At 50.2% G+C, this 15,927-nt stretch overlaps 1 protein-coding gene across 17 annotated transcripts in view; it reads left to right on the forward strand.

Moving 5' to 3' along the window:
* Positions 1 to 15,927, forward strand: part of MYCBP2 (MYC binding protein 2) — a 481,356-nt gene that overhangs the window by 154,574 nt on the left and 310,855 nt on the right. For 15 of the 17 annotated variants that reach the window (XM_075336774.1, XM_075336775.1, XM_075336778.1 and 12 more), the window contains exon 19: positions 14,019 to 14,117. The exons of the other annotated variants lie outside the window; for them this stretch is intronic. In XM_075336774.1, coding sequence (XP_075192889.1) covers positions 14,019 to 14,117 — 99 coding nt within the window. The remainder of the gene's footprint in view (positions 1 to 14,018; positions 14,118 to 15,927) is intronic. 17 annotated transcript variants of the gene reach the window in all.

Raw genomic sequence — 15,927 nt, forward strand, 5'->3', positions numbered from 1 at the left:
CTCAAGAGGCATGCCAACACAGCCTAAACGTGGCACTGAAGACTCTCCAGAGTTTCGGGTGGATTATCAACTTTTCAAAGTCAAATCTAACCCCGACCCAATCACTAACATATCTTGGCATGGAGTTTCATACTCTCTCAGCGATAGTGAAACTTCCACTGGACAAACAGTGCTCGCTACAGATAGGGGTGCAATCTCTCCTTCAGGGCCAGTCGCACCCCTTGAGGCGCCTCATGCACTTCCTAGGGAAGATGGTAGCAGCAATGGAAGCAGTTCCTTTTGCGCAGTTTCATCTGCGTCCACTACAATGGGACATTCTCCGCCAATGGGACGGGAAGTCGACGTCCCTCGACAGGGAGGTCTCCCTCTCTCAGGCAGCCAAAGAATCTCTCCGGTGGTGGCTTCTTCCCACCGCATTGTCGAAAGGAAAGTCGTTCCTACCCCCATCCTGGGCGGTGGTAACGACAGATGCGAGTCTATCAGGGTGGGGAGCAGTGTTTCTCCACCACAGGGCTCAAGGTACGTGGACTCGGAAAGAGTCCACCCTTCAGATCAATGTTCTGGAGATCAGAGCAGTCTATCTTGCTCTACAAGCCTTTCAACAGTGGCTAGAAGGCAAGCAGATCCGAATTCAGTCGGACAACTCCACAGCGGTGGCATACATCAACCACCAAGGGGGAACACGCAGTCGGCAAGCCTTCCAGGAAGTCCGGCGGATTCTGACGTGGGTGGAAAACACGGCATCCACCATATCCGCAGTTCACATCCCAGGCGTAGAAAACTGGGAAGCAGACTTTCTCAGTCGCCAGGGCATGGACGCAGGGGAATGGTCTCTTCACCCGGACGTGTTTCAGGAGATCTGTCGCCGCTGGGGGATGCCGGACGTCGACCTGATGGCGTCACGGCACAACAACAAGGTCCCGGTTTTCATGGCACGGTCTCACGATCACCGAGCTGTGGCGGCAGACGCCTTAGTTCAAGATTGGTCGCAGTTCCGGCTGCCGTATGTGTTCCCGCCTCTGGCATTGTTGCCCAGAGTGCTCCGCAAAATCAGGTCCGACTGCCGCCGCGCCATTCTCGTCGCTCCAGACTGGCCAAGGAGGTCGTGGTACCCGGATCTGTGGCACCTCACGGTAGGCCATCCGTGGGCACTACCAGACCGTCCAGACTTGCTGTCTCAAGGGCCGTTTTTCCATCTGCATTCTGCGGCCCTGAGCCTGACTGTGTGGCCATTGAGTCCTGGATCCTAGCGGCCTCAGGTTTATCTCATGAAGTGGTTGCCACCATGAGACAGGCTAGGAAGCCATCCTCCGCCAAGATCTACCACAGGACGTGGAGGATATTCCTATCTTGGTGCTCTGCCCAGGGAGTTTCTCCCTGGCCTTTTGCATTGCCTACTTTTCTTTCCTTCCTGCAGTCTGGGTTGGAAAAAGGTTTGTCGCTTGGCTCCCTTAAGGGTCAAGTCTCCGCGCTATCCGTATTTTTTCAGAAACGCCTGGCGCGGCTTCCTCAGGTACGCACGTTCCTGCAAGGGGTTTGTCATATCGTCCCCCCTTACAAGCGGCCGTTGGAGCCCTGGGACCTGAACAAGGTTCTAATTGCTCTCCAAAAGCCGCCTTTCGAGCCTATGAAAGAGGTTTCCCTTTCTCGTCTTTCACAGAAAGTGGCCTTTCTAGTGGCGGTCACGTCTCTTCGGAGAGTGTCCGAGCTGGCGGCGTTATCATGCAGATCTCCATTCCTGGTGTTTCACCAGGACAAGGTAGTTCTGCGTCCAATTCCAGAATTTCTTCCCAAGGTGGTATCTTCCTTTCATCTCAATCAAGATATCACTTTACCGTCTTTGTGTCCGCATCCAGTTCACCAATTTGAAAAAGGTTTGCATTTATTGGATCTGGTGAGAGCACTCAGGATCTACATTTCCCGCACGGCGCCTCTGCGCCGCTCGGATGCACTCTTTGTCCTTGTCGCTGGTCAGCGCAAAGGGTCGCAAGCTTCCAAATCCACCCTTGCGCGTTGGATCAAGGAACCAATTCTTCACACCTACCGTTCTGCTGGGCTTCCGATTCCATCAGGACTGAAGGCCCATTCTACCAGAGCCGTGGGTGCGTCCTGGGCATTACGGCACCAGGCTACGGCTCAGCAGGTGTGCCAGGCGGCTACCTGGTCGAGTCTGCACACTTTTACCAAGCATTATCAGGTGCATACCTACGCTTCGGCGGATGCCGGCCTAGGTAGACAAGTCCTTCAGGCGGCGGTGGCTCACCTGGAGGAAAGGGCTGTTTGACGGCCCTATCACGAGGTATTCTTTTACCCACCCAGGGATTGCTTTTGGACGTCCCAATTGTCTGGGTCTCCCAATTAGGAGCGACAAAGAAGGGAATTTTGTTTACTTACCGTAAATTCCTTTTCTTCTAGCTCCAATTGGGAGACCCAGCACCCGCCCTGTTTTCTTAGGAAGTTTGTTTTTTTCGGGTGCACATGTTGTTCATGTTGAACAGTTCAGTTCTCCGAGGTTGTTTCTCGGGTTGAATTTGTATTTAAAACAGTTATTGGCTTTCCTCCTTCTTGCTTTTGCACTAAAACTGAGGAGCCCGTGATCCCACGGGGGGGTGTATAGCCAGAAGGGGAGGGGCCTTACACTTTTAAGTGTAATACTTTGTGTGGCCTCCGGAGGCAGTAGCTATACACCCAATTGTCTGGGTCTCCCAATTGGAGCTAGAAGAAAAGGAATTTACGGTAAGTAAACAAAATTCCCTTCTTTTCTTTTGTTAGTTAGACTGACACTACACATTTTGGTAACTTTAGCGCAGGGTATATGCTGTCCTGCGTTTTTTTTTTTGTTTGGTTTTTTTTTTTTAAGTGATTGCCTATAACTTCCTTTTTAAAGGGAACCTGTCACCAGATTTTTCCCTATTAAACAGAATCATCTTCTGCAGCTCCTGGGCTGCATTCTGTGAAAGTGCTCTTTGGCCCTGACTCCCCTTCCAGACACCAAAAAATAACTTTATAAAACCTGGCCGTTAGGTATGCTAATTACCTGTGTTGACCAGATGGGCGGGCTCATTTCCTGCTACCCCCCCCCCCCCCCCCCCTCCTGCCGCTGATAGCTGTCCTCCTTTCTTGATTGACTGGATGACGCCCTCAGTCAGCCTCCTCGATGCATTTTCAAATCTCGCATCTGTGAAGGTAGGTCGGCTCGTGCAGGAGCAATTCGCTCTGCCATATCGTGGGCAGAGCAGAAAACATAGCTGCCCTCGCGCCGGTGAGCTAAATGCGCAGGCGCGAGATTATGGGTGGGTACGAGCATGGCGATGGTGAGAGGTCTTGCACAGCGCCGACCTCACCGGCGCCATGCTCGTACCCGCCCATAATCTCGTGCCTGCGCATTTAGCTCAGTCGCGAGCGAGGGCAGCTATGTTTTCTGCTCTGCCCGCGATATGGCAGAGCGAACTGCGCCTGCGCGAGCCGACCAAACTGCACAGGCGCGAGATTTAAAATTCCGACAAGGATGATGACTGAGGCTGTCATCCCGTCAATCAAGAAAGGAGGACGACTATCAGCGGCAGGAGGGGGGATGGAAGGAGCAGAAAATGAGCCCGCCCATCTGGCCAACACAGGTACTTAGCATACTGAACGGCCAGGTTGTATAAAGTTATTTTTGGAGTCAGGGCCAAGGTGCACCTTCATAGAATGCAGCCCAGGAGCTGCAGAAGGTGATTCTGTTAGTTTAACCCCTTAACGACCGTGGGCAGTAACATTACGTCCTAGCGGTCATAATGTTACTGCCCGCGGTCTGCCGCCAGCAACATGCCGCGATCGGTACACATCTCAGCTGATTTTCACAGCGGAGATGTGTGCCTGCTAGGCAACGAGCAGAATCGTTATCTGCTCTTGCCGTTTAACCCCTTAAATGGCGCTGTCAATATGTGACGGCGCCATTATAATCGCGATCGCGGTAAACTTTTACTTACCGCCCGATTCCAGAAGTCACGTGACGTGATCACGGGACTTCCGGTAGTTATCATGGTAGCACAGGGTCATGTGATGACTCCTGTACATGCCATGAATTACTTTCCGTTTTTCGCTCTGCCCGCAACCCAGTGAAGCAGAAAGTGAGCGTATCTGCTGTTTACAGCTGTATAGCTGTGATCAGCAGATAGGGCAGAGCAATCAGATTGTTGATCGCTATAGCCCCTTAGGGGGACTAGTAAAATAAAAAAAAAGTAAAAAGTTAAAAAAAACCCTAAGTTCAAATCACCCCCCTTTCGTCCCATTGAAAATTAAGGGGGTTAAAAAAATAAATATACACACATTTGGTATCGCCGCGTTCAGAAACGCCCGATCTATCAAAATGTAAAATCACTTGATCTGATCAGTAAACGGCGTAGCGGCAAAAAAAAAGTCCAAACGCCAAAATTAAGGTTTTTTGTTTTTTTTTTTGTCGCCACAACTTTTGCGCAAAATGCAATAACAGGCGATCAAAGTGTAGCATCTGCGCAAAAATGGTACAGTTAAAAACGTCAGCCTGAGACACAGAAAATAAGCAGTTCCTGAGCCATAGATCCCGAAAAATAAGAACGCTACGGGTCACGGAATATGGCGTAAAACGTGCGCCACTTTTTTCGGACAAAGTTCCATTTTTTTTTAACCCCTTATATAAAGGTAAACCTATACATGTTTGGTGTCTACGAACTCGCACTGACCTGAGGCATCACACCCACACATCAGTTTTACCATATAGTGAACACTGAATATAATATATCAAAAACAATAGTGCAATCGCACTTTTTTTGCAATTGTTCTGCATTTGGATTTTTTTGCCGTTTTCCAGTACACTATATATGGTAAAACCTTGATTTCATTTAAAAGTACAGCTCGTTCCACAAAAAAGGAGTACTCACATGACCATATTGACTAAAAAAATAAAAGTTACGTCTCTCAGAAGAATGGTGAATAAAAAACGGAAAGCGAAAAATCGGCCGGTCGTGAAGGGGTTAATAGGGAAAAATCTGACAGGTTCCTAAGTGTAAATCGAATATATATATATATATATACCGTACTTTTCGGACCATAAGACGCACTTTTTTTCCCCCCAAATGTTGGGGGAAAGTGGGGGGTGCGTCTTATGGTCTGACTATAAGGCTGCGGGGAATGAGGGTGCAGCGGGTCATCGGCGGCACGAGCAGGCTGTAACAGCCTGCCGTGACCACGTGGGCCCGCTCATTACATATGCACGCGCATCCTCCCGCCCATCATCTCTCAGTGAAACCGGCGCTGACAGGTGGGCGGGGTGATGGGCGGGGGGGGGGGGTGCGTGCATAATTAGCAGCCGGCCGTGATCACCCCTGGCAACTACAGCCTGGAGTGATCATGTGCGGCTGTATTCACTGCCCCCCGTGCATCATTATCAGCGCGGGGTGCAGTGAATCAGTGTACTCACCCGTCACCGTGTGTGGAGCCGCCCCCCTGCAGCATCGCGTCTTCCTGTCTGTGCCGGCGGTCAGCTGATCTGGACACTAGCGGCGCGCACCGCGATGACGTCATCGCTGTGCGCGCCGCTAGTATCCACCAGAATCGATCAGCTTACCGCCGGCACAGACAGGAAGACGCGATGCTGCAGACACAGGTGACTGCTCCACACAGCGGCGCTGCAGCTGAGACAGAGATCGGTGCTTCAGGGAGTGAGGAAGGGTAAGTATAAACGTTTATTTATTTTTTTCCTGTGCCACAGGATACACGCCATTTACCAGGATGGGGGCATTTCATGAGCAGGATGGATGGGGGCATTTCATGAGCAGGATGGATGGGGGCATTTCATGAGCAGGATGGATGGGGGCATTTCATGAGCAGGATGGATGGGGGCATTTCATGAGCAGGATGGATGGGGGCATTTCATGAGCAGGATGGATGGGGGCATTTCATGAGCAGGATGGATGGGGGGCATTTCATGAGCAGGATGGATGGGGGCATTTCATGAGCAGGATGGATGGGGGCATTTCATGAGCAGGATGGATGGGGGCATTTCATGAGCAGGATGGATGGGGGCATCTCATGAGCAGGATGGATGGGGGCATATCATGAGCAGGATGGATGGGGGCATATCATGAGCAGGATGGATGGGGGCATATCATGAGCAGGATGGATGGGGGCATATCATGAGCAGGATGGATGGGGGGTATATTATTAGCAGGATGGGGGGTATATGAGCAGGATCATATACAAGGCAGGAGGATCCTTATCAGAATGGGGTACCTTAGTAGAGAATTTGGGGACATTACCCCCATAAGTGTCAGCAGCAGATCCTCGCCCCATAACTGTGTCATGACCATATTTTTTGGTTAAAATTTTATTTTCCTATTTTACGCCTCTAAAACCAGGGTGCGTCTTATGGTCAGGTGCGTCTTATAGTCCAAAAAATACGGTGTATATATATGTATATATGTGTATGTGTGTATATATTGTAGCGGGGTGGGGGTCCCCCAGGACGACAAAGAGGCAGTGACCCAGAAAGTCCAATCAACATAAGTTTATTTACCGCTGTTGCACAGGAAAATACGTCCTTCAGGATACATCCAGGCTATATACAGTCCTCAGGTTACCACGTCACACAGGTACCCGCTGCCTTAGAAGACGGTCTTACTGTACCCCGTACTGCTTTTCAGGGAGCCCCACAGACCTGTGTTATCACACCACACGGGTCTGAACTCCTCTCAGCTTCTTGCTCTGCAGCTTACAAAAACAACTCTGCCACACCCAGGCCTTTACAAAGAGCTTTTAAATGAGAACTGTGGACATGAGCCACCTGCATAACCCGGCCTGGAGGTTACAGGACTGACCACTATCTAGGGCTCTAATATGTTTCTGTACGCATTCTGGGAGATACGTACCGTCCGTCACATATCAATGGACCCACTATCTCACATACCCCCCCCTTCCGTTCAAACCCGAGGGGATGAACGGACGCTCCCAAACAGGCCGCCCGTGACAGGGCATCGGCATTGCCCTGGAATGAACCGGCCTGATGTTCCACCATAAAACTGAAATTCTGAAGGGACAGGAACCAGCGGGTGACCCGGGCATTCCGTTCCTTCGCATTTCTCATCCAGACAAGGGGCGCGTGGTCCGTTACCAACCGAAACTGTCGCCCGAGCAAATAATAGCGCAGGGACTCCAAGGCCCATTTAATAGCCAAGCACTCCTTCTCCACTACGCTATAATTCTTTTCTGCCGGGGTAAGCTTCCGGCTCAGATAGGTAACCGGGTGCTCAGTTCCGTTCACCTCTTGCGAGAGTACGGCCCCCAGACCCACCTCGGAGGCATCTGTTTGCACCAAGAAGGTGTTACCGAAATCGGGGCTAATGAGGACCGGTTGACCACACAAGGCAGTCTTCATGGACCGAAACGCCTCCTCAGCCTGAGGGGTCCAGCGTACCATAGCCGCCTTCTTACCCTTCAACAGGTCAGTCAAAGCCGCTGTTCTCCCGGCGAAGTCCGGTATAAACCGCCGGTAATACCCAACAATGCCGAGGAACGCCCTCACCTGTTTAGTGGACACTGGTCTGGGCCACTTTTGGATGGCCTCTATTTTATTTACTTGAGGTTTGATCACCCCGCGGCCAATCACGTACCCCAAATAGCGGGCTTCCTCCAGACCGATTGCACATTTTTTTGGGTTTGCGGTCAATCCTGCCGCCCGCAGGGAGTTAACGACGGCCTGGACCTGGGACAAGTGGGTCTGCCAATCGGTACTGAAGATGATGTCATCTAGATAGGCGGATGCGTACTTCTGATGGGGCTCCAACACTATGTCCATCAGTCTTTGGAAAGTAGCCGGGGCTCCATGTAAACCGAAAGGCAAGACAACATAGTGATAGAGCCCCTCTGGTGTAATAAAGGCCGTCTTTTCCTTGGCCGACTCTGTCAGTGGCACCTGCCAATAGCCTTTGGTGAGGTCAAGCGTCGTGAAATATTGAGCCTTTCCCAACTGTTCAATAAGTTCGTCCACCCGGGGCATAGGGTAAAGGTCGAACTTGGAAACCTCATTCAATCTCCTGAAATCATTGCAGAAACGTAGCGACCCGTCGGGTTTTGGAATCAGCACAATGGGACTAGCCCAGTCACTCTTTGACTTCTCAATCACCCCTAGAGTAAGCATCTTTTTCACCTCTGCTGCAATGGCTTGTCTCCGGGCCTCGGGCACCCGGTACGGTTTCATACGCACCTTTACCCGAGGCTCGATGACAATGTCATGTTGGATAACCGAAGTACGGCCGGGTAACTCGGAAAACACATCCGAGTTCTGCTGTACCAACTTCCGAACTTCACGACGCTGCGTTTTAGTGAGGGTGTCGCCTAGGTGTACCCCCCCTTCGGGTCCCAGGATGAGCGGCACTACAGGACCCTCACATGCCCCCACCGGTGTTACTCCTGTCACCATACAGTCGCGGTCTTTCCAGGCTTTAAGCAAGTTAACATGATACACTTGTTCCGGCTTCCTCCTCCCCGGCTGATATATTCGGTAGTTCACCTCCCCCACCTTTCCCCGAACCTCATACGGCCCCTGCCATTTGGCCAGCAGTTTACTCTCGGCAGTGGGCACCAAAACCAAGACCCGATCCCCTACATTAAAAGATCTGAGGGTGGCTCGTGTGTTATAAGTGCGCCTTTGTGCCCCTTGTGCCCTTGTCATATGTTCTTTTACGATAGGCAAAACCGCTGTAATGCGGTCCTGCATTAGGGCCACATGTTCAATCACACTTTTATATGGGGTGGGCTCCTGTTCCCATGTTTCCTTGGCTATGTCCAGCAAGCCCCTAGGGTGTCTGCCATAGAGCAACTCGAATAGTGAAAACCCCGTGGATGCCTGCGGTACTTCTCGGAGCGCAAACATAAGATAGGGCAACAGCATGTCCCAGTCCCTCCCGTCCTTGGCAACCACCTTTTTAAGCATGGACTTAAGGGTTTTGTTACACCGCTCTACCAGCCCATCGGTTTGTGGATGGTACACCGATGTGCGCAGGTGCTTTATTTTCAACAGTTTACATAATTCTTTTGTCACCTTGGACATAAACGGGGTTCCCTGGTCAGTCAGGATCTCCTTTGGTAGCCCAAGACGACAAAACATGGCGAATAATTCCCGAGCAATAAGCTTAGCGGAGGTATGGCGCAGCGGAATGGCCTCGGGATAGCGTGTGGCATAATCCACAACCACCAATATGTGTTGGTGACCGCGCGCGGATTTTACCAGGGGTCCTACCAGATCCATTGCAATTCGTTCAAAAGGTTCCTCTATAATAGGGAGAGGCACCAATGGACTCCGGAAACTTGCAATGGGCGAAGTCAACTGGCAGTCCGGGCAGGTTTCACAGAACTTCCGTACCTCTGCGTACACTCCCGGCCAAAAGAACCTCTGTAAAATACGCTCTTGTGTCTTGCTAACCCCCAAGTGCCCCCCCAGGGGGTGTGTGTGAGCCATGTTAAGCACTACCCGACGGTGGGATTGGGGCACTACCAATTGTTCTACTATCTCTTCCCTGATTTTGTCTATTCGGTAGAGTAAATCATTATAAACCGCCATGCGGGGAAAGACAGCTTCTGCCCCTGGTTGTTGGGCCACCCCATTCACCTCTTTTACGTTACCCCACGCTTGGGAGAGGGTAGGATCCCTCAGCTGTGCCGTCCCGAAGGCCTCCTGGGACGTGTCCAGCTCCGGGATCGCTACGGTCTCTTCGCTGTCTCCCGCCAATACTTCTAGGGGACCCCGGTCAGGTTCTCCCCCTGTCCCAAGGTCGGTGATCCCTACAGCAGGTATTCCCGCCTCGGGATCGTCGGGCTCTGCACCCAAACCCATTCTTGCTTGGGAAGATGTGCCATTTCTCTCCCACAAGCACCAGAACAACGGAAAATCCCTGCCCAGCACTACCCCGTATGGTAGAGTTTTCACCACTCCTACTACATGTGTCACATCTCCACACGGAGTGGAGAGGCCTACCTCTGCTGTTGGATATTTGCGGAGCTCTCCATGTATACATACAATCCCAACCTCCCTCTTCGTGGACTCCAACCCCGATACCAGCGACCCATGTACGAGGGTCACTATACTGCCCGAGTCCAACAGGGCCTCTGCCCGATGTCCATTTATATACACAGGACAGAGAGGAGGTTCAAGAAAAGGGTGTGCAGCACACACCGTATTAGCATACATAGACATTCGGCGGGTGTAGTCACAATCCATGGCCTCCGTAATCAAAGGGCAATAAGCTGCGATATGGCCGGGCCCTTGACATCTCCAGCACTTCATAGCGGTGGCCCCACCAGTTTTTGTTACAATTCTTGGGGGGACTAGTCTTTTGCCACTCTCAGTGCGGGTTACCCCCTCAATGTGGGTTTGGTTTCTGGGGTTCACCTGCGCCGTACGTGTCTCTCGGCCCCGGTCCTGTGGCCGCCGGGCCTGACGCCCTGGGGCAGAGTCTCGTATAAAGTCCTGGGTGGCGGTATAACGCTCAATTAGACTCACCACCTGGTCCAGGTTACCCGGGTCCCCTTGCCCCAACCAGCGTTGTATAGCGACCGGCAGAGTCCGCACCAACCGGTCGACCACCACCCGTTCCACCATCTGGGCTGGAGACAACATCTCCGGCTGCAGCCACTTTTTTACCAATTGAAGTAGGTCATATGCCTGAGACCTGGCCGGACAGGTCTCCACATAGGTCCAGGCAAATACCCGCTGAGCCCGCACGTAGGTATTGACCCCCAGACGGGCAAGGATCTCACCTTTCAGTTTCTCGTAGTCCAAGGCATCCTCCCGGCTGAGGTCAAAGCAGGCTTTCTGGGCGTCCCCAATCGGGAACGGAGCCACCACTTCCGCCCACTGATCCGCCGGCAGTTTTTCCCGCTCTGCTGTGCGCTCAAATACCGTAAGGAAGACCTCCACGTCATCCTCCGGGCTTAGCTTCCGTAGGGCAGAGCGAACCCTGTGCCGGGGTACCCGTTGGTCGGAGGCAGTTGCTGGCGCTGTCTCACGCAGGGTCGCAACCTGCTGCTGTAGAAATGTGTTCGCCTCCTGTTGTTGTCGCTGGGTTTCCTGATGATGCCGCTGGGATTCCTGGTGCTGCTGCTGGGATTCCTGGTGGTGCTGTTGGAACAGACTCAGTTGCTGCTGGAACAGACCCAGTTGCTCCTGTTGTTTCTGCTGAGTGACTACCAGCTGCCGCAGAAGCTCCTCCATGTTGTCAGCGGGTTTATACTGTAGCGTAGCAGGCTTGATTATTGATATGCAGCGGTGGGGTATGCCTCAAGTCTCAATGCCCGCATTCTCCACCATAATGTAGCAGGGTGGGGGTCCCCCAGGACGACAAAGAGGCAGTGACCCAGAAAGTCCAATCAACATAAGTTTATTTACCGCTGTTGCACAGGAAAATACGTCCTTCAGGATACATCCAGGCTATATACAGTCCTCAGGTTACCACGTCACACAGGTACCTTAGAAGACGGTCTTACTGTACCCCGTACTGCTTTTCAGGGAGCCCCACAGACCTGTGTTATCACACCACACGGGTCTGAACTCCTCTCAGCTTCTTGCTCTGCAGCTTACAAAAACAACTCTGCCACACCCAGGCCTTTACAAAGAGCTTTTAAATGAGAACTGTGGACATGAGCCACCTGCATAACCCGGCCTGGAGGTTACAGGACTGACCACTATCTAGGGCTCTAATATGTTTCTGTACGCATTCTGGGAGATACGTACCGTCCGTCACATATCAATGGACCCACTATCTCACAATATATATGTGTGTGTATATATAATACATCTACATACATCTACATACACATACATCTGTCTCTCACTTACACACACACACACACACACTTGCTATCATCTTCTTTTGAGTTATACTTTCCTGTGTTGCGTTTTTGTTTTTTGTTTTTTTACCACAGTTTGTAATTTTTCACATTTAGATTTAAAAGACATGGACACCTTTTGTGGGCCTGTGTTTTATTGGGTTAAAAACGTTTGCAAATGGGCTTCTTGAAAACAATGAGGAATTAAACTTTTGCTGGCTGCAGAAAGAGTCAGAGTTTCCGCTAATTTAACACCACAAAGTTTAGCTTAAAGCACTACTCAAGTGTTTGTTTTTTTTAATTTTATTGTAAAAGCTGAAGTGGTGCTTTAAATGCAGGCCCCCCTGTCTGATACCTTCCGGTCAGCTTCACCCACTATCGCTGCCGCTCCATCGGGCTCCGGCGATTTGTGACCTGCCGACAGCTCCAGTGTTTCATAGAGTGCACTTGCGGTCACAACTCGATCTAAGTCTGAGAGCCTCGTTCTGGCTCTGAGATGTATTGAGAACTTGTGATGTACCACCTGACTTCCTGCCAGTCAGAAGTTGCTGTCGGAAGATGGTGCTGTGAGATCAGAGTGACGTCGGTAAACTGTGAAGACGCCAGAAAGTAAATACTCGAAAGGGGGCTTACATTTAAAGCGCCACTCCAGCACTAAACCCTCCCACCCCAATATTGGTGCTTTAATTCATGTGGTCATAAGTCTGCAGAAGGAAGCTGAGCTTTCTAAACTCTTGAGTTCCCAGTTGACTCATTCTGCAACCAACAAAACTCAGGGCAACACATACAAAACAGAAGGCAATCAATGCAAAATTTGTATTTAAAAACAATTTGCAAAAGATTTTTCATGATTTGTCTCCAGCATGAAAAGTTATGAAAGTTATTTTCAGCAGGAAAGAAGCCAAATTGCCTTATACAGTTCATTATAATGTGATTTCCAAACTCCTAGCTTTTTCAAGGCTGTATTGCTGTGCCAGGTTTGTACTTGGACCCCGATTCATCAAGGTGTTCACACTCCGTTTTCTTTTTTGGGGTAAAACGCCTTCAAATTTGGCAATTTTTTTTTTTTTTTTTTGTACAATTCAAAAGTTTGGAAACATTTCTGCCAATTGTCATTTTCACCAATATGGGTGGAGTATTGACCAAGTCCACCAAATACAAGACATTAAAGGGGGCTTTCGCTGGTGAAAGCACCCGCCTCCGTCGTTTGTGCGTCACGGGCAAATTGCTGCCCGTGGCGCACAAAATCATTAGGAGCCGTCACACGTACTTGCCTGCCTAGCGACGTCGCTGTTGCCGCGAACCTACTCCTTTCTAAGGGGGCCGTTCATGCGGCGTCACAGCGGCGTCACTAAGCGGCCGCCCAATAGAAGCGGAGGGGCGGAGATGACCGGCCGCAACATCCCGCCCACCTCCTTCCTTCCTCATTGCCGGCGGCTGCAGGTAAGCTGTAGTTCCTCATTCCAGAGGTGTCACATGTAGTGATGTGTGCTGCCTCGGGAATGACGAACACCCTCCATCCAGCAACATTCAACAATTTTTTTTTTAAAATGAACGACGTGTCAACAATCAACGATAAGGTGAGTATTTTTGATCGTTAACGGCCGTTCGTTGGTGTCACACACAACAACGTCACTAACTGTGCCGGATGTGCGTCACGGAATCCATGACCCCGGCGATATATCATTAGATATGTCGTTGCTTGTAACGGGGCCTTAAGGCAACTTAACTGCTTAAGTTTACACTAGAAATGCACTATAGTCACTGACTGGAGGAAGTATCAGCCGGATGCGCAGTGCACCTGTAAGACAGGAGCAAGACTAGTATGCACAACACTGGTCTTCATGAATTGGGGCTTTTGGTGCCTGTGTAATTGGAGTACAGATTCTGTCTGCAGAGGGTACGACACTCACATTACACTAGGAAATTCATGACTTTCCATGCTGGACAATAAATGTGAAAAAAAATGACCTTCAAATCCTTTCATTAATGATTTATTGGTGATATTGAATTGCCTGAATATCAGAGGATAAGCGGTTTTGTAGTAATGTAGTGCATTAATCCATAGAGTATTTTATTGTCATTGCTTTCCATTTTTTGTTTTGTTTGTTTCCATTTTGTGAGTTTTCCCATGCATGTGCAAAATGTCTCCTCAGGCCCCTTTGTATTTCCTGTAGGCCCTGTATTTCCTAATTTTTTGAACCACCGAGAGCAGGCTCTAGCCAGACTAAGAGCTCTACCAGCACAAGTAAAGCATAAGCGGGACAAGAAAAAAGGTATTTAGTCTTCCTTTCGCACCAGAAAGGAAAATGGAAAACCCCAGTCCTTTCTCACACACTTGCTCTTGCTCCTTGACCTTTCCACTGGGGTGACTGTCTCGTCAATGGCTTACGTGGATCTTCTCCGATCTTAGTATTCACAGCAGATATGGTGCGTGTCCCTCCTCCGAAAGTCGTCTCTTCATATCTGTTTTCCTTTCCTGTCAGAATATTCTTGCCTGGTTAGACTTCAGAAACTGCTCTATTAGTTCTCTCTAATATTGGGGTTGGTTCCTTTTTTTTCTGTAACTTATACATTAATGTGATGCTGTACTGATCTCATTAATTGTAGTTAGAACAGTACTGTCTAATACAGCGCATTACAAATTATAATGCAAATGCTATTTTTCTGCTTTTCCTAAATGGTCGATGCAAGTGAGTCTGTATAATGCCCAAATCGTCAACCGGAAGAAACATTGTTGGACAAACATCCCAATGATGACTTAATGCAATGTTCCAAATTATTATGCGTAAAAGACTTTCCAAACATTTTATAGGTTAAGCACTGAAAATGGTAATTTGTTTAATCTGCAGCATTGAGGTCACATTTACTGACATGAAAAGCTTTTTCAATCAAATATCTCTTAATAGGCCAAGATACATGTTAAGATGGGATCCCTTCATTGATACGACCTTTACAATTCCCGAATCCATTGAACTTGGGAGATTTTTTCTGGAGTTTCTGCTTGAATTTCATTGCATAATCTCAAATGCCGTCCTAGAGCTGCTGTTTTGATGTGAACTGCCTCCCACCCTCACAGCTCTTTTGCTTCAGGATATACTAAAGATTCTCAATAGGGATAAGGTTAGAGGCTGATAGCCTTTTTATGCTCATAGCCTAATACTGCAAAGACTACCTCAGAGCCATTGGCTGCTATGTGCGCACGTTGCGTATTTGCATGCATTTACGCTGCAATCTGCACCGCAGCGTAACTGCATGCGTCCCCAGCATAATCTATGAAGATTATGCAGGAGACGTGCGCACGTGGCGTATTAGAGTGCAGCGCTTCGACTGCTGCCCGAAGCGCGCGTTCTAAGAAAGTGACATGTCACTTTTCTTCGTCGCTCCATTGGGAGACCCAGACGATTGGGTGTATAGCTACTGCCTCCGGAGGCCACACAAAGCATTACACTAAAAAGTGTAAGGCCCCTCCCCTTCTGGCTATACACCCCCAGTGGGATCACTGGCTCACCAGTTTTCTGCTTTGTGCGAAGGAGGTCAGACATCCACGCATAGCTCCACTGTTTAGTCAGCAGTAGCTGCTGACTATATCGGATGGAAGAAAAGAGGGCCCATATAGGGCCCCCAGCATGCTCCCTTCTCACCCCGCTGGTGGTTTGTAAGGTTGAGGTACCTATTGCTGGTACGGCGGCTGGAGCCCACATGCTGCTTTCCTTCCACATCCCCCTGAGGGGCTCTGAGGAAGTGGGATCTTACCGGCCCCAAAGCCCTGAGGCCGGGCTCCATCCACAGACCCATTGAACCTGCTGGATACGGAGCTGGGTACCGTTCAGGGACATGGCCCTGCACCATTCAGGTACTCTGTGTCCCCGTACACACAGGCACAACACACTCCAGACTTGCTGGGTGTGCTAGTGCGCCGGGGACAGTAAAGGGTTACAGTCACTGCAGCCTAGCTGAGTGACTTTATGTATGGGGAACTACCGCGCCGGACGCTCCGGGAGCGGCGGCGCGGCTGGGACTTGTAGTGCGCCGGGGACTTAGCGCCGACCGCGCTTTTACGGCGGCGGCGCTTATAAATCCAGT

This window comes from Anomaloglossus baeobatrachus, chromosome 2 (assembly GCF_048569485.1).
Source record: "Anomaloglossus baeobatrachus isolate aAnoBae1 chromosome 2, aAnoBae1.hap1, whole genome shotgun sequence".
NCBI classification, from domain to species: Eukaryota; Metazoa; Chordata; class Amphibia; order Anura; family Aromobatidae; genus Anomaloglossus; species Anomaloglossus baeobatrachus.